The sequence below is a fragment of the Vespa mandarinia genome, chromosome 24 (assembly GCF_050613455.1).
Source record: "Vespa mandarinia isolate Hongniang chromosome 24, ASM5061345v1, whole genome shotgun sequence".
NCBI classification, from domain to species: Eukaryota; Metazoa; Arthropoda; class Insecta; order Hymenoptera; family Vespidae; genus Vespa; species Vespa mandarinia.
Genome location: NC_140833.1, coordinates 3457501 through 3480000, shown reverse-complemented (window position 1 = coordinate 3480000; position 22500 = coordinate 3457501). Strand labels below are relative to the sequence as shown.

At 33.1% G+C, this 22500-nt stretch overlaps 5 protein-coding genes across 22 annotated transcripts in view; 3 read left to right on the top strand and 2 right to left on the bottom strand.

Annotated features, from left to right (window-relative positions):
• Window positions 1–7084, top strand: part of ATP8B (ATPase phospholipid transporting 8B) — a 27596-nt gene extending 20512 nt beyond the window's left edge. For 12 of the 16 annotated variants that reach the window (XM_085663756.1, XM_035868058.2, XM_085663758.1 and 9 more), the window contains 5 exons: window positions 968–1119; window positions 1198–1550; window positions 1804–2029; window positions 2208–2443; window positions 2591–3244. In XM_085663756.1, coding sequence (XP_085519882.1) covers window positions 968–1119; window positions 1198–1550; window positions 1804–2029; window positions 2208–2443; window positions 2591–3007 — 1384 coding nt within the window. In that variant the 3' untranslated portion in view covers window positions 3008–3244. Of the gene's footprint in view, window positions 1–967; window positions 1120–1197; window positions 1551–1803; window positions 2030–2207; window positions 2444–2590; window positions 3245–4282; window positions 6654–6942 lie in introns of those variants that run through there. The other 4 variants (XM_085663751.1, XM_085663749.1, XM_085663747.1 and 1 more) reach the window with 3 other exon arrangements.
• On the bottom strand, window positions 6954–8502 carry Cdk7 (Cyclin-dependent kinase 7). Its single transcript, XM_035868136.2, has 5 exons — window positions 8302–8502; window positions 8167–8226; window positions 7935–8043; window positions 7407–7852; window positions 6954–7301 (listed from the first exon to the last, which is right to left on the bottom strand). Exons 1-5 carry the CDS (start codon window positions 8353–8355, stop codon window positions 6954–6956), a joined length of 1017 nt encoding a protein of 338 aa, XP_035724029.1. The 5' UTR covers window positions 8356–8502.
• A 395-nt stretch (window positions 8503–8897) lies between these two features.
• Window positions 8898–11505, top strand: LOC118442466 (eukaryotic initiation factor 4A-III). The gene is made up of 5 exons (XM_035868129.2): window positions 8898–9169; window positions 9706–10041; window positions 10237–10459; window positions 10536–10790; window positions 10867–11505. The coding sequence occupies exons 1-5, from the start codon at window positions 8980–8982 to the stop codon at window positions 11117–11119; spliced, it is 1257 nt and encodes a 418-aa protein (XP_035724022.1). The 5' UTR covers window positions 8898–8979; the 3' UTR covers window positions 11120–11505.
• Window positions 11415–14386, top strand: Bili (FERM domain-containing protein 8 Bili). 2 transcript variants are annotated; one of them, XM_085664003.1, is made up of 7 exons: window positions 11415–11506; window positions 12296–12454; window positions 12558–12998; window positions 13159–13613; window positions 13685–13843; window positions 13975–14152; window positions 14249–14386. In XM_085664003.1, the coding sequence occupies exons 2-7, from the start codon at window positions 12364–12366 to the stop codon at window positions 14287–14289; spliced, it is 1365 nt and encodes a 454-aa protein (XP_085520129.1). In that variant the 5' UTR covers window positions 11415–11506; window positions 12296–12363; the 3' UTR covers window positions 14290–14386. The 2 variants fall into 2 exon arrangements, with proteins under 2 accessions (XP_085520129.1, XP_035724015.1); XM_035868122.2 differs by lacking the exon at window positions 11415–11506 and adding an exon at window positions 11926–12061.
• An 88-nt stretch (window positions 14387–14474) lies between these two features.
• Window positions 14475–22500, bottom strand: part of LOC118442452 (dynein regulatory complex subunit 7-like) — a 73257-nt gene continuing 65231 nt past the window's right edge. The window contains exons 3-11 of one of the 2 annotated variants that reach the window (XM_035868092.2): window positions 16924–17280; window positions 16400–16826; window positions 16007–16264; window positions 15780–15939; window positions 15636–15702; window positions 15358–15561; window positions 15036–15248; window positions 14736–14969; window positions 14475–14654 (exon numbers count right to left, since the gene is read on the bottom strand). In XM_035868092.2, coding sequence (XP_035723985.2) covers window positions 14475–14654; window positions 14736–14969; window positions 15036–15248; window positions 15358–15561; window positions 15636–15702; window positions 15780–15939; window positions 16007–16264; window positions 16400–16826; window positions 16924–17280 — 2100 coding nt within the window. Of the gene's footprint in view, window positions 14655–14735; window positions 15249–15357; window positions 15562–15635; window positions 15703–15779; window positions 15940–16006; window positions 16265–16399; window positions 16827–16923; window positions 17281–22500 lie in introns of both variants that reach the window. The other variant, XM_085664002.1, reaches the window with a different exon arrangement.

Here is a 22500-nt window from a genome sequence, read left to right as displayed (position 1 = left end):
TTCTTATTAAAAGACATACCTATACATTGATTGTGTGTCACCATGTATTGTGTAATGCTTTCTTTGTCTGGTTTATGCCAAAGAATTAAAACGAAAAGAGTCAAATCTTTTCCTATGAAAAATATATTACAAATTGTTACTTCCGTACATACGCCGAATATTATTATCTCCTTGAATGAAACATTCTTGGGCATTTACCTGAAGGCATCCTAAAGGTATAACAAGAATTATAATTGTGCTACGAATTTGCTTAGATCATGGTATGTGCTATAGTATCATATTTTATACATTTTGATCCTGGTATCCTTTATATTCTTCTTTCGTTAAAACAGTAAATATTAAAATGTATCTGCATGTGATTCGACAGCATCCAACCAAATCCTTGTATAAATTATAAAGGTTATCAGATTATCTTCTCCGTTTGAATATTATTATCATCATTATGAAGGAAGAAACAATATGCCAATTACCTGCTTGTCGAAGATAGTATTATACACTGCAGATGTCATAGTATGCTAGATTAGGTTTTAGTTGTACCTACAAAGTGCGATATACGTCTCATTTCGAGTGTTTCATTGGAAACAAAAATGTAAAATTTATAAAAGATAACGATGATGCTTGATACTCACTCCTTCTCTTTCTGTATGCTTAACATTAATCCTAGAAATAATTATTATAACAAAATATATCAAATTATGCCGCTTATGTCACATTCTTGTTTCTTGTAGAATCTAATATTGTGCACCATGTTTATCGTTAAAATTTAATGTACATTATCTTCTTTTTCCTTGGAGATCGATCTATTCAAAGTATCCTGAATCAAATTGTGAATGATTAAAAAAATAGCAAAATCCTTTTATAAAATTTTTAATTATCTATTATTCAATGATTTCTTCACAACTATCAAATTATTTGCGCTTATAGGATAAGACTTTTTTCTTTCGAGCTAATATTTTTTTGTATACAGCAGTGATACGGAATATAATCCGAGTAGAGACGAGCAGGATGAGCATGAAATGGAGCAAGCTATGGGTTTTGCAGTGGTTATCAATGGACATTCCTTAGTGCACGCATTGCATCCGCAACTTGATCAACTTTTTCTGGAAGTATCAAGCCAATGTAAGTTCAATAATAAGTTAATTTATATTTGCCAAATTACCTTCCTTCGTCCCTTCATTTAAGGTCCTTCGTTTATAGGTAAATCTGTGATATGTTGTCGTGTAACACCTTTACAAAAAGCAATGGTCGTTGAATTGATAAAGAAAAATAAAAATGCGGTTACTCTGGCGATCGGAGATGGAGCTAATGACGTTTCGATGATAAAGACGGCTCATATTGGCGTTGGTATCAGTGGACAAGAAGGACTGCAAGCTGTACTAGCCTCTGATTATTCTATAGGGCAATTTAGGTTCTTAGAAAGATTATTACTCGTACACGGCAGGTGGTCGTATTATAGAATGAGCAAGTTCCTTAGATACTTCTTTTATAAAAATTTTGCATTCACTCTCTGCCATATCTGGTTCGCCTTCTTCTGTGGATTCAGTGCACAGGTATGCTTTATAATTATTTTATTGGCCATTAACTGAATATGACGAATGATGAATATAAGGCGAATATGATTCCTTAAGATTCCTTTGTTAGAGCAATATTGTTCCAAAGTAGAGTCGGAGAGTATGATCTTTTATAAATATGTCTGATGTACGTACATGCCTGTGAGAGAATGTATGCATTGTACATATAGATATATCTTATATGTTTATATCTGGGAGAGTATATTTTTTATTTTTTCCATTTCATTTTCAGACAGTGTTTGATCCAATGTACATTTCTGTCTATAATCTATTTTATACGTCGCTACCAGTCTTGGCAGTTGGCATATTTGATCAAGATGTTAATGATAAAAATAGCCTAATGTATCCAAAGTTATATGCACCTGGACTTCAAAATCTTCTCTTTAATAAAAAAGAATTTTGTTGGAGTGCTCTACATGGTTTTTTTGCTAGTTGCGTATTATTTTTAGTACCCTATGGTAAGTATCAATTTCTTCTCTTTTATAATTTCTATCGAGCTTTGTTTTTTTTTTTTTTTTTTTTTTTTTTTTTTTTTTTTTAATAAACATATAAACATGTGTTAAAAGTAGTATGAAATGTTTATTTAGAAATATCCTTTCCAAAGAGACGTATTAATATAAATAAAATTCATTTAAGGAACATACAAGGATGGAGTATCACCAAAGGGCTATGTACTTTCAGACCATATGCTGCTGGGCAGTGTTGTAGCTACAATATTAGTTATAGTTGTAACAGTTCAAATCGCTCTTGACACATCATACTGGACAATTGTTAATCATATTATGGTGTGGGGCTCGTTGATATGGTATTTTATTTTAGATTACTTTTATAACTTCGTCATAGGAGGTAGTTACGCCGGCAGTCTTACAATGGTACGTATTTCACTATTATTTTATTAAATTGATACATACTGAAGAATAGCAAAGTAATATAAACTGCAATTGATATGTGTGTGCGTGTATGTGTGTGTGTATATATATATATATATATATATATATCTTTTCATTTGTTGGATCAAGGCTATGTCAGAAGCAACATTTTGGTTCACAACAGTTATAACATGTATAATACTAGTGATACCAGTTCTTTCATGGAGGTTCTTCTTTATGGATGTGCGGCCAACACTCTCTGATAGAGTAAGATTGAAACAAAGATTAGCGCAATTGCGTTCTCGTCAGAGTCAGGACATTTTGCGTACTCCATCTACGAGACGCACGCGACGATCTCTGCGCTCGGGCTACGCATTTGCTCATCAAGAAGGTTTTGGACGACTTATTACATCTGGAAAAATCATGCGCAAATTACCCAATGGTGCAGATTTTAAGTTCGCTATGCCATTTACCAATAATGTTACTAAGCAAATTAATACTGCTACTACGTCGCCAAAGGAGAATGCATCTCGGAATTCGCACACATTGGATGCTATCACTCTGTGAAGCTTTACGTTAATCACAGTGTTGCACAGTAAGTATGATTTCTTCGTTCACGTACCATCGTGACATTAAAACATAGTCACTCAGTTTGCCTTATTGAAAGTTGCTCTATATAATTTTATCTTTTTATATTTTTTTGATAAAAGTATAATAATTTTCTAAGAACAAAATAGATAATAAATATGAAAACTGAAACAATAAATGAACGCGTCTATTATTATTATTATTATTATTATTATTATTATTATTATTATTATTATTATTATTATTAATATTATTATTATTATTTTAATTATATTATTATTATTATTATTATTATTATTATTATTATTATTATTATTATTATTATTATTATTATTATTATTTTGAAAACGAAAGTAATTGTGTGATAACTTTTTTTATTTCTTCTTTCTTTGTCTTCTTATTTTTTCTTTGCTCACAATCAATTATTATTATATAAGATCGGTTATATAAAATTTTGTATAACATCAGTATTTCAGTGAGGCACACTGTATCATAATAGTCTTAATCTATATTTTCTACCTTCTTACTGCAATTGATTATATTTATGATTTGCAAAAATATTTTTAATAACGTCAATTAATATAACGTAAAATATAATATTTTGTTAATTGCAACTTCAAAAGTATTAAATTATTGATTTGAATTATTATATAAAATAATTTTAATTTCTTATAACATATACTAAATAATTATAGTAGAATGAGAAATTATCACTTCACAATTATGGAAGATAGAAAATTAAAAAATTTATTTGACATTTAATTAACGATAAATAATTTATAACTTTCTGAAAATTTACTTTCTTTGAAGATTACTGCAGATGACTAGTAATCATTTTTTTTATATCATATGCAATTGTACAACTTATGTAGTAATAATTCTAATCATTATAAAAAAAAAAAAAATTCATTTTACTGTGATACATGTACATCATATAAACAGTTTAAAATATTGATCGATATTTGATTATTTGCTCATTAAGTATGCAAAATTATATATTTGTAATGAAGAACAAATTAGTCATTAACTTATCTATTATCTGTTATTATTGCTATTAAATCAACATTTTCGAATGCATTGTCTGGCTTCTTTTTTATTTACATAGAACACTTATTTTTGATGATGCAATATTCTAAATGTTTTCTCTCTGGTAAGTTTGCAATCGAATCAAGAATACTATTATTGTAAATTTCTATCTACATAATTAAAAACGTCATCCTTGAAACATACATTATTTATTCTTATTACTTCTAGTGTATGTAGAAGCATGGGAAATATCTTCTGCTATCTTGTATTATATGCTATTTCTATAAAACAAAATCAATGTAAAGAATATATTTACTCTAAACATTATTACTTGTACAAGCATATAATAGTTATTCATAGATATTCATAATTGCCTTTATAAAACATTAATACAAATAACTATTAAAATAATACTGTATCATAAAATTCACTGTAAATATTTCAAAGAGATACATATATATATATATATATATATATATATATACACACACACACACACACACACAAATACACACAAATACACACAAGCACATACATACGTTATATTATGTTGTATTGCATTACATTGCATTATATTACATTACATTATATATTATATTATATTATACTATATACTATATCATATATTATATTATATTATATTATACTATATTATATTATATTATATTATAACAAACTAATATTATAATATATTAAATATTAAGCATACGTTTTTTAAAAGAAAGTAATAGTTAGAACAATCTGAAGAAAGCACGAACATAATATAGCTATATTATTATATACTGTGAAGAAACGTTTGCCTTGGACTAACTACTAAACAAAAACACATACACACAAACACGTATGTACCTATCGTGTATACCTGCGCGTATGTATATATAGTATGTACATATGCGTATACGTAAAGTAAAAGGCAGTAGTAACGTTAAAAAAAAATATGTATTTCTACTTTTAATATTATTGTGAAACATAGAAACACAGATAGCTGATATATGAAAAGTGTGTTCCACAATCAAATCATTATGTAAACAGAGAACATAAACTCACTGCTTTTATGCTACTTACAATGTGTCTCATATTTGAATCACAATTTAATTGAAATCTTTGTATATATCATACCAGTCCCATTTATCTATTAGTCGGTATAAATTCTTTATTGCTACTTATCAGTTTCTTGTAAGTTCAATGAGTATCTCAAAAAGAAAATTGTACAAGATCCTCTTTTATATATTCGAATATGTGTAGATTAAAATTCGAAGTACAAGGAACAACAAACTAAAGAGACTGCTGAATTTTTATTGCGATCTTCTCAATCTATAGAGTATATATGAAATACAAATAAAACGAACAAAGAAAGAAGTGGATCGTTTATAATAGTTTCATATATTGACATGTCTATTTATGTTAGAAAAGTATTAGAATAATATTGTGATTAATTATAATCAATGTGAAAAACTAATGTTATTAGTTTCTTGATTATGCTTTATGTATATGTTTCTAAAATGAAATTTGTTTAAGTGAAATCAGGCTGATGCTAATGATCATTGAATTGAATCTAATATTAATGATTCGATTTACTGATATGTAATTTAATCATTTGTAACAAAACAAAATGGCAAGATTGTTAAATTTTTTGTAATAGTTAATAGTCATAAAAAAGAAAAAAAAAAAAGAAAAAAGAAAAATAGAAAAAAAGAAAGAAAAAAATATCAATCAATCACTTTGAATATGGCTTCTCGTTTAAGATACTTATCGTTTTACAAAACTTAATATACTTATTTTCTTCACTAATGTTCTACAATCAAAAAATTTTCATTATATCCTTTGCATATTAATTAAAAGTAATAGAGTAATGTACACAGAGATATAAGATTTATATTTATTTTAACTACACGCATGATAATGTAACAAAATATCGTACACAATTTTGTGTCATTATTGTCAGCATGTTTATCAATTAAATATTAATAGGCACTATTTTTGGAAGATAATAACAGATTTGTTTTTACTCTAATAATTACCATATCTCAGCTACCAGTGTGACTATATGAATATAAGTAACATTCAATTTACATCTCATAGCCGTTTTAATAGATTCAGTAAATTCATATACTTTTATTTCATCATAAGATTTAATTCTTATCTATCATAAATATACCATTTCATACATTGGGACCATGAAAAGATATGTGTAATAATATGAGTTAATAACATTGTGTAGCATCTTTCTAATATAATTAGCATAAGTATAATTGAAACAGTGTTTGCATAAAGTGCATTTTAATATACCCCGCTCCCCCTCAGCCATTATATTCAGAAGCAATCGATGTACAGAAAACCCGTTAGATTACAAATAATATAATTATCAAACGAACAGAACAGACTTGCCTTAAACTTCTATATATCAGAAATAATCGTTAATAACATTTTTTAGTAGCACAAAAATTGTTCATACAAGGAACATTCGTTGTTTCAATTTAAGTTACATAATCTTTTGTATAACATTTGAATTAATAATGTAAGAAGTCAGCTTTGTTAAAAAATTCAATGATAGAAATATACAGCCTATTAAACTTAATCAAGTTTCTTTATAAACATAATTTTATATATATATATATATATATATATATATATATAAGTATTAATAATGCGGGGAGTGTATATATATATATATATATATATATATATATATATATATATATATATATATATTTTGATTCATGAGATACAAAGGAAGTAGAATATTTAATTGTTGTATATTGGCTTATTCATAAAAAAGAAAAGAAAAATTATAACATAAAAAGTATTTTTATATTTATTTGACAATCCTTTTTAAACAGATTTAAGAAAAGTATATTATTAATTTACAAATGATCTTCTCATTTTAGCTCGGCCTATATTAAAATTGCAGTCTTTTAGCAAGAGGAGCACCATCTATAGTCTCCAGTAATTTACGCTTTAAACTGGTCTTTTCCTCGGGTTGATGTTTTATTGTTGTCGGAAGAGGTAATCGAGAACCTGGCGTCGGAGATGGTTTATTGCTAAAGTATGGCATTTGCAAAGCTTGATCGCATGTACATCTCTCTAATGGATTAACATTTAATAAACTAGCTATTAAATCTAATAGATCATCGCCTGCAGCGGTAAATATATGTTTTAATGGCGTTCCTGGGAATGGCTTAAACTGAATAAAATCAGATAATTCCGTCATGCCTGGCCATGTTTCTTCAGTTGGTGTACCTAACGTCTGTAAAGTATAATAATTTATATTGTCGTTATTTATATAAAATAATAAAAGTATTATTATATAATAAAATGATAAAATCCGTTTCAATGCGTTTAGAGAAAATACCTGAAATATCCTAGTAAGTTGATCCAGATCTGATTCTCCAGGTAAAAAGGGTGCGCGTAATAATAATTCCGCTAATATACAACCAACTGCCCACATATCTATACCAGTTCCATAAAGTCTTGCACCATAAAGTAGTTCAGGGGCTCTGTACCATCTAGTTACCACCTGATGAGTGTTTATTCTATTCGGAGAACCAAAAAATTTGGCTAATCCAAAATCGCCTATTTTCAATACCCCTTCAGAGGTAACCAATAAATTATTTGGTTTCAAATCTCTATGGAGTATCCAATTAAAGTGCAAATAATCTAAACCTTGGAGAGTTTGAATCATGTATGCTTTTATATGTCCAGCAGTCAGGACAATATTGCTATCTTTTATTATTACTTCTAAGTCCGTATCCATAAAATCAAATACCAATGAAACATTGGACTTATGGCCAAAGACATCTAAAATAGCAGATACAATAGTATATATTTATTCAAATACCTTTCTTTTTTTTCGTATTTTAACTATGTAAAAATAATCTACCTAATAATCCAATGACGTTATCATGTTTCAATTCTTGTAAAAGCTTAATTTCTCTCAAAGCAGTTCTATTTATACCGTCTCTAGCTTCTGCACGGCTACCGACTTTTATCTGAAGAGGTTAAGACATGATATGTTCATTTAAATATTGAATTTTTCTTTCTTTTTTCTTTTTTTTTTTTTTTCTATCTTTTTTTCATAAAACAACAATAATATAAAATATTTCCTTTTAGACCTTTTTAACGGCAACAATTTTTCCTGTTTTTACATCCTTTGCTTTGTAAACAGTGGCAAACTGAAAATGTAGTTAATATATAACATTTAATGTATAATATTATGCGAGAGATATAAAATAATTAACGTTTCTGACCTGTCCTTCTCCTAGAAAATCGATTTTTTCATATCTCCGTAATTTTTCAGTCATTGCTATAATATACTAAAGTAACTTTTACTTTCGTCAGCATTATCTGACACTCAAACTTTGCGTTTTGCCAAACTCTCATGAGATTTAAATGCTTTAAGTTTTAGAAGTATTTTTTATAATATTGATAGATGGCTATAGTGTCACTGCGAATTGAATGCTCTCTCTCTCTCTCTCTCTCTCTCTCTCTCTCTCTCTCTACTTTATTTGATGTAACGTTCTATGCGACGAGAATGTAAACAGTAATTCGGGCAGATAATTTTAATTAACGAAATTTCAACATAATTAATATTAATTTAACAATAACGATACAATATTCGTTTAATAACGTTTTAAATAAAGAAAGTAAAGTATAAAAAAAAAAAAATCTATTCCTTCGTTTGTTTCACCGCGGCCGAACGATCGCAGCGCTACTCTCGTAAACTGTACTCACTTCTAATTGGTCTTTATATGTTCGATATGTTCGATAGCGATCGCTCATTGGCTGGCCCATTATCTCTCAAAACTCTACTCTCAAGCTTCACTCATATTGATAATAACTAGGTTGTGGAATCGTCAGAGTTCTTTAGAACTAAAATACCGGCTATAGAAATATAAATTTTAAGACGCGTCGTAGTAGATAGACACATGGTAAAAGAAAAAGAAGTTGCTTGTATTCGTATCGCTACCAAAATGGCTGAGGTAAAGTCGCGTAGGGTTGCTCAAGCAGAAGATTTATCAAATGTGGAGTTTGAAACAAGTGAAGATGTTGAAGTTATTCCTACGTTTGATAATATGAATCTACGGGAGGAATTACTAAGAGGGATTTATGCATATGGTAAAGTATTATTTTATTTTTTGAAGTTTTGTGCAAGTTAACCTTTTCGCTGCACATATCATCACCTGCTTTCAATTTTGGATGATAATCTTTCATGTCTCTGGATTTTATTAGAAGTAAATACATGTATTTGTAGAAGAGACATACGTGAAAAATATTTTTATGTACATATATGTGTGTATATATATATACATATATATAATTATCATTATTATTACGTATGGCGTTAAGAACTCGAATTGCCGCAAATACCAAATCTCGCCGATATTCTCGTCCCCGGGGCAAGATCCCTGTATGCACGATTTTTTAGGTTAAGATTCGATTATGACGTTAATAATATTGTAACAATTGATGTAATTCTACGTTGTATAATTTTCTCCGTTCTATAAATAGTAAATTTTAAGCGCCTAGACAACACACCCACGAATAAAAGTTAATTAACCGAACGAAAGTATCCATTTTCCTGATATGTATATATATATATATATGTGTGTGTATATGTATTGCATAAGTTAATTAATGTTTATCAATCGCAGGTTTTGAAAAGCCATCGGCCATACAACAAAGATCTATAAGACCTATAATGCAAGGCAGAGATGTGATAGCACAGGCACAATCTGGTACAGGAAAAACTGCAACTTTTTCAATCGCTATATTACAATCTTTGGATACGGAAGTACGAGAAACACAAGTACTTGTCCTTTCACCAACTCGAGAACTTGCTACTCAGATACAAAAGGTTATTCTTGCATTAGGTGACTTTATGAATGTGCAATGTCACGCATGCATAGGAGGTACAAATCTTGGAGAAGATATAAGAAAGCTCGATTATGGGCAACACGTAGTATCAGGCACACCCGGCAGAGTATTCGGTAATATAGACGTATTGACATTAATCGTTTAACGCATTGTCACTTATCTCAGTAGTGCTTACATGGCAGTCAATGTATTAAAATTTCTCTACTAATAAACTCGAAATATCTACATTTTTATATTGTATATTTAAAAATTCTAAAAACGCATATTTATGTATCATTTAAAATAATAACAATAATATATATTTTCAGATATGATAAAAAGAAGAGTACTTCGTACTAGGGCTATTAAAATGTTAGTACTTGATGAATCCGACGAAATGCTTAATAAAGGTTTCAAAGAACAAATTTACGATGTATATCGTTATTTACCACCAGCAACGCAAGTTGTCCTAGTGTCAGCTACGTTGCCGCATGAAATTCTTGAGATGACAAGTAAATTTATGACAGATCCTATTCGTATTCTTGTAAAGCGGTAAGTATTTCCGTCGATATTCAATATACCGTATTGTATGTATGTAGTTAAAATCGGCCATATTTATTTGCAACAGTGATGAATTGACTTTAGAAGGTATAAAACAGTTCTTTGTTGCCGTTGAACGCGAAGAGTGGAAATTTGATACACTCTGCGATTTATACGATACTTTAACTATTACTCAAGCAGTAATATTTTGTAATACAAAGCGTAAAGTTGATTGGCTAACGGAAAAAATGAGAGAAGCCAATTTTACAGTATGTTCTATGCACGGAGATATGCCACAAAAAGAGAGAGATAATATTATGAAAGAATTTCGTTCTGGACAAAGGTAACTCTTATCAAAATTGTTCCTCATTTGATTACACTTGACTCGATATTATAATTCCTTTTTATTTATCTTATAGTCGAGTCCTAATCACAACTGACGTTTGGGCCAGAGGAATAGACGTCCAGCAAGTGTCGCTTGTCATTAATTACGATTTACCTAACAATCGTGAATTATATATCCATAGAATAGGCCGATCAGGTCGTTTTGGCCGAAAAGGTGTTTCTATTAATTTTGTCAAAACTGATGATATCAGAATCTTGAGAGATATCGAACAGTATTATTCGACACAAATTGATGAAATGCCTATGAATGTAGCTGATTTAATATAAGACACATATGCACATATTAAATATTTCCTTCATTTAATATCTTCATCCAGTTCCATTATTTCTTTTGACATAACTGATTTAATATGAAGATTTGTTTTATTTACATTTATGGTAGCGTTAAGTAGTACCTTACGTATTAATGTCTAAGTTATTTATAACTCAATTCTATTTCTCGCCAAATTCCGTGTGATATATTTTCACAAAAGCAGAAAGTACTTTTACTAATTTTACATTTCTATAGGATTTCTCTTGAATCTATGCAGTTTCATCTTCAGGGTTATCCTTTACAAATAATTATTTATTGAGCGCAAATCTACGTTGTGTAATATTACAAATATTACATAAGGTGAATACGTACGAGCGAATGAAACAATGAAAAATTAAGCGGTAAATATAAATAACTAATTAACATGTGTACATGTACAATACTTGTATATACGATTATGTAATACGACTATTATCGATGTATATCCATTTTTATTTTGATAAAAAAAAGTTACAAATATGTTAATAAAAGTATAGTAGTATAATGATATAAATTTTCTTTTTCTAAATATATACTTTTATATTTGATAAATCGTAGTAATAAAAATCGATGGTACATAATCGTAAGATAAAAAAGAGAGAAGAAAAGAAAAGAAAAGAAAAGAAAAGAAAAGAAAAAAAAGGCATAATATATGAATAAATTATACGTATAATTGACATGTATCTTGAAACGTAACTGTACGTAATATGTTTTGTAGGAAAAAATGATTGTTTAAAACATTATGTCTTCTTGAACCAGAATAATCAATAATCGGACCTATGGTTTAGATGGCAGTGCATTCTTGTTTTGAGACACTCTTTTAGTGTCTTACAAATATCAGCAAAAATCTGTGCATTCGATCTAATATATCGTGTACAACTCAATTAATTTCTTGATTATGAGAATTATTCTGTAAGGTATAAACTATAAATTTAACATTTTACCATTATTATAATTTTATGGATATTATAATAATTGAAGGAGACAGTAAGGAAATGTAATAGTTTTGAAAAAGTCACATAAACGTCACAAATATTCAGTCAGTTTGAATAAGCGTAAAAATATAAACATAATGTTGCAAACAAAGGAAAATATGCACTACTTGTTCGAACACATAATGACTAATTGTAAACTCTATTTGCGCACGTAAGGATTTCAAACGAACGTTTGAGAGAAGATTGTTTCTGGTGAGAAGATAAAAGAGCTTCCTTAAAAAAATATGGAAACACAGGAGGATTGCTCGATTCGAAGGGGCCAACTGGTGCAACGATATCCAAATGATTATAAAAACGACGGACATGCTCCACTTTGTGAGTATCTGTTATAGCAACTTTTTCGACAAGCTATTTTTACTAAATTTCTCTTCTGTTGTTGTTGTTGTTGTTGTTATTATTATCATCGTCATTAACAAAGCAATGATGATGAGCCAAGCACAGTATATGAATACTGGAAGAGCTACTGTGCGCATAGCAGTATACCTAATGACCGGAATATTTGTAACAATGGAAGTTGAGCAAAGCTCGACCGCACAACAAATTTTAACTATAGTACAAACGGAAGGAGAATTAGGATTGGCAAGAGCTCCGCCTTTAATCGGACAGCCAGTATTTGCTTTATGGCTATGCTCATCTCAATTGGAGATTCAATTAAGACCGAATCACAAGCCAATAGAATTAGCCGCCAAATGGAACCGTTTAGTTAAAAAATATGGTTCGCAAAGAGATGGAACCGACGAGGAACCTTTATTATATTTTCGTAGGAATGTGTTTCTTTCTAGATACGACGAAGAGCAAATAAAGGAGGCTAAAGTACTTGAACTGTTGTATGCAGAAGCAAGGCATAATGTTTTACAAGGTAATAAGCTTTGATAACAAGGTATAAGATATAAATTAATAATTCTAAGAGAGATACGCGCAAATATATATATATATATATATATATATATATATATATATATATATATATATATATATATTATTCTTCCTTAGTTCAAAAATGTATGTCGTTGTCATAGGTAGATATCCATGCGAAGGGCAAGCACGATATGCAAGCTTAGGAGCATTACAAGCACGTATTGAAATAGGCCCGTATAACTCACAAACACACACATTGGCATTTTTTAGAAGGCACCGAGGAAAATTTTTACCACATCATTACACATCACCGAGTCTTTTATTAGGATTAGGACTTGGATTAGGTTTGGTGGGAGGTAAAGGAGCACCAGAAGCACGCCTTTTGGAACAATATAAACGAATACCTAATCATACTGGGGCGAATACAAATCCAAGAAAACTTATTAGGAAGTATCTTGAATTTTGTTGGGGTCTACCTTGTTATGGTGCTGCCTTCTTTCAAGGACAAATTGAACGTCCTGTGAGAGGACTAGCATCATGGATTACGAATCGTGACCTACAAGTTTTGATTGCTATTAATACCTCGGGAGTATACATCGTTGATGATATGCAATGTGTAAGTCAACAAATTTACATCTTTCATTCGTTTCTTGTTATATCCATAACGATTTAGTTTTTCTTTAACAGAGTCTTCTATTAGGATTGAAATACTCGGAATTAAGTTGGGAAATGGCAAAACCTTCTGATGAAAGAAACCCCGATTGTCTGCCCTGTTTGTTTCTACAATTTCCTGTTAGAGAAAATGGTGCACGCGTTTATAAAATTCTACAAGTATTCTCGAGACAAGTGTGTTTTATAAGATAACAACACTAATAATAATAATAATAATAATAACAATAATAATAATAATAATAATAATAATAATAATAATAATAATAAGGAAATAATAAATATTAAAGATAATACATATGTATCAGGCAATAATGATGGACACTTTAATTTCTGGTTTTGCCGAGGAAAATCGCAATCACAGTTCTCACAATGATGGTACAAATAGCGAACGTCAATTGGATCATTCTGCAACTACTACCTACAGTACTGGTAGTTTCACGAATAAACTTAGCAAATTTACTTTGGCAACGTTTGATGATGAAGGTGATATCAGACTATAGGAATATTTTTTCTTTACTTATTCAAATAATCGTTTTTTATTAATTATTAATTTTATTGAAATGGATCTAATTGTTTTAGGTCGATGCATCGGGCAAATGGGTTCTTGGTCTTTCCAATAGTCTTCACTTTGAAATAATGCGACAAGTGACACATACGCACGCATGCCGGAGCAGCCACGTGCGCACGCATCCACGCACGCACGACGCACGCACGCACGCACGCACACGAAAAGACAAAGTAACATTTATCTATATAAATATAAAAGTTCCTTATTGTTTTTAACTTACTGTTAATATAATTACTGTTACTTGTAGAGACTGGAAAGGCGTTCGTCTTCCTGTAAAAGCTCTACTAGCATTTTATATCGTATAGGAACTAAATTCTTATGACGTTCTAACTTTATATCCAACAACTGCAGATTAAAGGTTATGTCATTGCTTTTTGCTATAAACTCTTCTTCTTCCTCCCGCGTTAAATCTTCATTCTAAATACGAAATATTACAATTGTATTACATATAAACATATTTACGGATTAATATAACCTTTGATCATGCGATGTTAATACCTGTGTTAGTAACATTTGCAATTCATTCAGTTTCTGTGTAAGCTTTTCAGATTCGCGTAAAATAAGATTCCCTTTATCCACCTCTGATTGCTTAAAATCATTTAAACAATCTTCTCGTAATAGATATGCTTGAGCTTTACTTATCTGCTTTGGATTTCCTATTCGTGCCAAGTATGGAGCCAAGTGATCAGGAGGTTTTGCAATGTCTTGCGAAGAAGATACCGTTGTTGTAGCCTGCATAAAATTTAGATGAGTATTTTTTATATACCAATAATATATGAGACATATTGATGGGAATACCTTTATGGATTTTCTCGTATCAATTCTATTTCTGTCGAACGAAGAAATCATTAAATTTGGACTTAAATATTCGCTCGTTCGTCTTTTTATAAATAAAGAAATTTCACTTTCGGCATCTCTGATATTAGATACACATTGGTCTTCCTCCTTTAATAATTTTTCTATTTCATAAAATAGATGTAAGCTTTTTTCAGGCGGTGACATAATATCCGACTGCACAACAAAAAAATGAATAGTACCAATTTTATTAGCGATTATTGAAAAGAATATGATTTGGGGAGCGATCGTTAACGTTAACGTTAACGTTAAAGATAATAATTACGTTGTACTCTTGAATGATAGCGGTATGAATATTAAGATGTTCTCCTGTTTCTGGCTTCTTATATACCCGTATAGCTCTTGTGATTCTTTCATCTTCATAATGAAATTTCAGATGTATCTCTTTTTCCGTTAAAACAAATTCACGTACAGCAATATCTCTAGATGCCGGTAGTACTTCATTTCTATGATATTTTTCAGTTATCGTCTAAACAAATAAATGTTTAAGTAGATCATTTTTCAAGAACATATTATTATCCATTATCAGACATAAAAACTTACTTGAATATAACGATAATGTATTCCTTCTATTGTAGATTCATCTTTATACGGCGAAAACTCGGCGTTCCTGAGTACCACAAAATATTGACTATTATATTTTCAAATGTTAGAATCATTGTTTACCAAGATAGAATGTGGCCTTACCTGTAGTACAGGAGATCTTCACGATTAACATAATATTGTGTTAAACGGAAAGGATACATATGGATTTCTGATAATCCATCAAGACGAACCATGTCATAGAAACATAATACTCTTTCGCTAAATACGAATGAACTATTGTCGTGATTATAATAGCGATGTTCTAAAAATTCTCTATTAATTAGAAAATATTATGGAGTTGAAAGAAAATCTATTTAGGTATCAATTACCTTTACATGCATCAGAGCGACCCCTTTCATAGTAATCGATAATATAATTGGTATTCAAGTTTCTTCGTGATTTTACTAAATTATCGTTCCTATTAGCATATTTTTCATAAATTTCAATCGGAGTTGTATACTCATAATCATCATATATTGTTAGTTTTTCTATTATTCCATCTGATTGCGTATAAGGAGCATACAAATCTACTTTAACTTTCTTGTAAAATAATGTCTTATGACCTCGAGGATATCGCCTCTCAAAATCTATAAACGGAGCAACTTTGTATTATATTGTGTTGTTGGGGAGAAAAAAGAAGGATACAAATTTCCATAAGAAAGTAATGAAACAAATCGCATATAAAATCATAAAAATATTATAGGGTCAATCGATATAATTACCTAAACTATTTATGTATATTTCATTTACATAAGAGGAGGGCATATCTAAGTGTTTCTCCCGCTCTATCTCAATATTTAATTCTTCGTTTAGATCATCCTCAACGTCACGCATAATCCATGATTCGCCAGGAAGTAGATGCTCCCATAGCTCCGTTAGAGTTAAATTCCAATTTATTTTGTCACAACCAATCGTCAAATCCTGCTGCATATTTATCCAATAATTTTCATCATTCCAGATACTTTCTACACCTAGGTATAAAAGATTAGTTTGAGGATCGAGCAGATCATACATTTCTCCGGAGGAGGGCTCGATAAAGAATGGATTTGTAACTTGTCTTTCTTTCATATTATTAAGAGCAGGTAAGACGACGACCCATGCATGAACTCTATGTCCATAATATTTATCTGGTGGTGGTTTTTCCAATTCCTAAACATCATGCTAAATATAGAACTGTTATTACGCATTTTTTCTATCGAAAAAAAAAAAAAAAAAAAAAAAAAAGAAAAGAAAAAAAAATACATACAATTATAATTCTAGCTTGCTTTTCTTCTTCCTCTTGAACTTCAGTTTCCAATTTAAGCTTTTCTCTGGCATCCAGTTTCAATAAAAATTTGCTTCTAAAATCCGCAGGAGGTTTCAAATTATATATTAAATTAACATCTTCTTCTTTCGACAGTTTTAATTCTTTCAAATCTTCCGGTAAATAAGGGCAGGAGATTTTGGTCCTATTGTATTGAACTTGTTCGCGGGATGCATAGCCAAAAACTACAAATGCATTATATCCTTGTCCTAATAGGAGACTCGTCAAGAACGTTGCACACTCGAAACTATTACCGCTGCGAAAATTGATTAACCACGATGGGGAGCGTAGGATTGCTGGCTGAGAAATAATAAATTAATGAAGAATTTTTTATTATTATTATTATTATAAGATTCTAAGACGTGTGCCTCTTCAAGATCTTTCGATTATTATCATTCAAGATTTGAAGAGAAAAATATACAAAGGATTCGTATAAATCAAAAAGCGCGCGATAAGAGATGATCATTAAGTGACGCCATCTAGAATAATTATCATCTAGGATAACCATTATTGCATAATGGAGGTCATATATGACAATGGTTTTAAATTAGTCTATTTAGTTAATAATATTTCATTCGTATTAACGAGCCCATATTATCAGTGGATAAGGTAGATTACGATAGGTAACGGATATTTTATATGGTATTAGAAATAATCGGTGGTCGGTAACGTAGAAGGGACGACTTTGCCGACGTAAAAGCAATAGAGAAAGAAACGATGCTGCATCGTCGGTAAGTAGGGGACTGTTTAGTGAAAACGACAGAAGTAATAATAACAATACCAAAGAGTAAATATGGGGCACACAGAGTGAGCGAGGGCGATCATCGAAGGCGGGAGGGGTGAGTAACTCGAAGCGAAATGCGTCGTCGAGCACATGGCAAGCGGCCTGCGTATCTTCCCTGTTTCCTGACCTACGCTATTGTATTATGATCTATGCGCTTGGAATATATAGCGCCGCTTGCGCGCTGAAAGAATGTTTAGACCAGACGGAGAAAAAAGTTGGATAGTAATATAAACTTGTTGTGTGTATCGTAAACTCACGAAATCAATTCAAAATCTTTGTTCGTTCGTTCTTACAGATGACAAACCTACGTGATAAAAGAATAATACCAAGCTTACCAAACGGTAATTTCTGCATGTTCAACGATTAAAAAATTAAAAAGAATTTTTAACGTCGCGTCACGACGCGATAGCGAAAAGTTAGACGTGACAAAACGTCACGGAGAGGGAAATTTTTTCCAAGAAGGAGATTTTTCATTTTTCGACGTAAGCCCGAGAGTAAAAAGAGAGAGACTAGAAAGGGGATGTTCGTTTAGGTTGGAAAGCATTGGTCAGTGGGTGGCAATGGCAAAGCTTTTCCGAGCCCTTTCGAGTCCTTACGGAGCCCTTCGGAGTCCCTCGCGTTCGCGATCGGTCGGCCGCCTCCGCCACCGTCGCTGCCTCTTCCTCGAATCTCCGCTCCCACCTCCGCCTTCGCCTCCAACTCCTCCTTGCGTCACCCTCATTCCACGCGCGCGACCCCTTCGACCAGCACCCACGTGCTGCCGCTGCCGCTGCCGCTGCTGCTGCTGCTGCTGCTGCTGCTGCTGCTGCCGCTGCCGCTGCTGCTGCTGCTGCTGCTGCTGCTGCTGCTGCTGCTGCTGCTGCTGCTGCTGCTGCTGCTGCTGCTGCTGCTGCTGCTGCTGCTGCTGCTGCTGCTGCTGCTGCTGGGTCGCGCAAGACGAGGGTGTGAGGTAGCAGACTACGCGGAGAGATACCGCCGCGTCGCGCGGCAGCTGCGCTCAGTGTCTCTCATTCATCGACTCTTCGTTCTTTCCTCTATTTTAATCATACAAATGTTTCCCAAAACGTTCCTTATTTTATTCTTTCAAGTTCAAACCTTATGATCTTCGAAACTATTTTACGACGCACCAATCAATCCAACATTTATATATTTTTCTAATATAGCGAATAACTTTTACACATTTCCTTATATTGTGTTTTCTCATGGAAACATACTTTTCGCCACATCATTTCTATTCCTATAACATGACGTGTAAAAAACAAACTCGCAACTTTCTTCTTTTTGTTTTTGTTGGTCTTTGCTAATAATCTAATCAAATACGTTGTATTTTCGATCCACAGTGTCTTATCTTCATTTTTGATTTTCATTTCTAAGCAACGCGTCGTTCGTAGTTCGTAGTTTGTCACGGAGAGTCTCCTTGACCTTTCGCGACTTCGTGTAGATGTTTTAACTAAATCATCCAAAGAAGGGATCGCCGAGGTGGTAAGATTTAGTTTCCTCGAGAATCGCTATCTATTTCTCGTTACTGTCCATTTGCCGTTCTTTTATCTTATTTTTCCTTATTTTTTTTTTCTTTACTCTCGCTTCGTCTCGTATGTTTTAGATGCGATAAGGAAGGAAATAAAAGCGCGTACGTGGAGCCGATCATGGGTGCAAGAGCATGTCCGGATCGTTCGTTGGAACAATTTAAGAAGCGACCCGGATTGGCTGGCTGTGCTTCGGAGTACAGTACCGAGTGAGACAGCGATTTTTGGAAAGTTTCGATGTCGTCGTCGTTGTCGTCTTTACTCGCCCGTATTGAAGACGTTATCCGTAGGCGACGACGACGACGACGACGACGACGACGACGACGAAGATGCGACCATCGAAGCAGGCAAAGCGTGTTAGTCTCGTCTAAGTGTACGTCATTTCCCACGTATACGTGTGTTCACGTATACATAAAAGGAGTATGGACGCGCGCGCGTCCGTGCTTCAGAGGATAGAAGGGTGGAGAAGCGGGAAGATGGAGCAGCAACGAGCGATGGAACGAGGGGTGGTATAGGTAGAGTGGATAGGACGAGGTAGAGATAGAGGTAGAGGTAGAGGTAGAGGTAGAGATAGAGATAGAGGTAGAAGCAAAGGCAGAGGTAGAGAGAGAGAGAGAGAGAGAGAGAGGGAGAGAGAGAGAGAGAGAGAGAGAGAGAGAAACCTAAATCAGGGGCGATCGCGCGCCGAGCGAGCGACGTCGCTATCTCTGAATATGCGAACCGCTATTTGGCGTCCGCGGCGCGTACGTACCTAGTACCCGGTATTACTAGATACTAGATAGTACCTAGTCCCTCCTACCTATGTACTTCGCCTAGATGTTAGCCCCTCGTATTCGTGAGTTAGGCGAACGGGCAACACCACCATTCACCACCACCACCACCATCAACGCTCGTTTTACCTATCTACCTACCTACCTACGTATGTATACATACATACTTACATATGTATATGTCTACATACAAGTATATGCAGTCGCGCTTTGCCGGAGGTGGAGATCGCCCTACGGTCTCGCACACCTACCACTACCGGGGTTTACACCTACGCGACTTACATACCGTACACGCTCTGATACACCGATGAAACCCACGCGTGCGCGCGCGCGCGCGCACGCCCTTAGATCTACGCGGTGTTTAGAAAACTACGGAGAATCGAACGATACCGTTCTTCCCTATTCTCTCCTCCATAGACAATGTTAGTCCGAGGGACTAACTCGAAAAGAGTTATCACGATTATCATTTACAACGTTTTGTCGTTGATTGCAAATGAATTGACTTTGCGTTTTCGTTCTCCTTTTCTTTTCTTAGTAGACGTATATATACGCTTCGTATTAATTCAGTAGTATAAACTCAAAGGTCAAAAACATTTCAGTTTATCCGCTTTAATTTTGTTATTGTTTCGTGCTGATCGTTGCTCTATGCGTCATAATCGCTTGCGTGTACTTTTCAGTCGTAACGAGCGAAAGAGCGAGTTTGAAACTTTGCCGGCAATTGTGCGGATTATACCTTTGATTGCGCAGAACGAGATGAGAGAGAGAGAGAGAGAGAGAGGGATGGAGAGGAAGAGAGAAAAGGAGGACGGAACAAAAGGGGAGAAAGCGAATCCAGCACGAGTCTAGTTTTAAACTTTATAAGAATGGAGTACGCTCACTTTCGTCGCGAAACTCCGAACGAACGAGAAGAAAGATTTCGACCCGTACGTTAACCGATTTCTTTTTTTTTTCTCTCTCTCTCTTTATCCTTTAAAACACACAAATGCAATATTTTTAGTGACGTATCGATAACAAGGAGCTCTTTTCTTTACCGTACAGAAATACGTTCACGTAAAATTTAACGATATATCGAACGATAAAAACTACGTATCGACATAATAATTTTAAACTGTATTATATAGCATATAATGAAATAAAATCGGTGAAAAAAGAAGATGAGATAAAAGATGGTTGACGAAAACATATTTTTCTATTGGTCGATGACAATTCTTAAGAACAAGAAAAACAAAGATAAAAAGTATGCCATCTTTTTTCTTCTTTTCCTTTTTTTTTTTTTTTTCGAAATAGCAAAAGTTCTCTATCGTTGAAAATACCGGTGACGTATATGTACGCGGAGTGGAGCTTGGTGTGTTTTAACGAGCGGTACACGTGTTTCCGACGTAGATGCTATAAAGTAAGTACGCTCACGCTCGCATTCGCGCTCATGTACATACGTAGTAGTACGAGCATACGTAGATACGTAATACTTAGCGAGCGCGCGTCATTATTCAAGCTCGTACGTAAGTACGTAAGTACGCGTACATGCATACTTAGCGTGTAGCCGAGTCGGCACGCTGGAAACCCTATGCGGAAGGCCGCTTTTCAATGAGCGAACGACGGAAGAAAAGGGAGAAACGGTATGGCGCGGTGCGGAATGAACGCGGTACGAGGACAGAAGAGAGAGAGAGAGAGAGAGAGAGAGAGAGAGAGAAAGAGGCATAGGCAGAAAGGAAAAGGGAGAAGAGAGAGAGAGAGAAAGAGAGAGATGAACGAGCGAATATATAAACCCTTATCGAAATCGTGATTCACCCCGCATTCTCTAAAGACCCCCTAACCTATTAACATCTATATCGCAATAACAGATACATTCACAGAGACGGACTCGTGCGCGCGCGTGTACATATATATATATATATATATATATATATATATATATATATATATACACATTTGTGTGTATGTACGTACGAGTATTGACCTGGTATGGTCACTCGTCCACCCTCGCCTTTGCCGAAGCGTTATTATTACCGGCGGGTCGCATATTCTCACACCGCGACGAAAAAAAAAGAATAAATAAATAAAAAGAAGAAGCTCAACCTCCGTATCTCGGAGTCATTAATCGATTTTAGGCGAACGAGTCGTGCCTTTGTCTTTACGAGTTTTTCCGTGAATTTATGTATATCCAATGTCGACGATACGACGCGAGCAAATGTTCATTTTCCTTAGTTTCTTCTTTTTCTCCTTCAGGTAGAAACTGAAATTTTTCAGGAGCGACATTCGATGTATCTTTATACGCTTTTCTTTTCGTCGTTAAATCAATCGCCTCGAGGTAAAGGGTTTGCGGTTTACGCTATTCCTTTTCGAATTTTCGCAGCTCGTCGAATCTCTTTCTTCCTCAACTTCTAACTTCTTCACTGAGATCCGAACGACCGAAGATGGATACTTAATGACCCACTGTTCG

Bases quoted from the DNA above. Each gene is read 5' to 3' on its own strand.
- Cdk7 (XM_035868136.2), bottom strand. From the start codon at position 8,355: ATGACTGAAAAATTACGGAGATATGAAAAAATCGATTTTCTAGGAGAA. The intron at 8,044-8,166 runs GTCTAAAAGGAA...TAACCTCTTCAG, and splicing joins AAATTGTTGCCGTTAAAAAG to ATAAAAGTCGGTAGCCGTGC. The intron at 7,853-7,934 runs GTAGATTATTTT...CTGCTATTTTAG, and splicing joins TAACGTCATTGGATTATTAG to ATGTCTTTGGCCATAAGTCC.
- LOC118442466 (XM_035868129.2), top strand. From the start codon at position 8,980: ATGGTAAAAGAAAAAGAAGTTGCTTGTATTCGTATCGCTACCAAAATG. The intron at 10,042-10,236 runs GTAATATAGACG...ATATATTTTCAG, and splicing joins CACACCCGGCAGAGTATTCG to ATATGATAAAAAGAAGAGTA. The intron at 10,791-10,866 runs GTAACTCTTATC...TTTATCTTATAG, and splicing joins GAATTTCGTTCTGGACAAAG to TCGAGTCCTAATCACAACTG.
- Bili (XM_085664003.1), top strand. From the start codon at position 12,364: ATGGAAACACAGGAGGATTGCTCGATTCGAAGGGGCCAACTGGTGCAA. The intron at 12,999-13,158 runs GTAATAAGCTTT...TCGTTGTCATAG, and splicing joins AAGGCATAATGTTTTACAAG to GTAGATATCCATGCGAAGGG. The intron at 14,153-14,248 runs GTGATATCAGAC...TAATTGTTTTAG, and splicing joins GGCAACGTTTGATGATGAAG to GTCGATGCATCGGGCAAATG.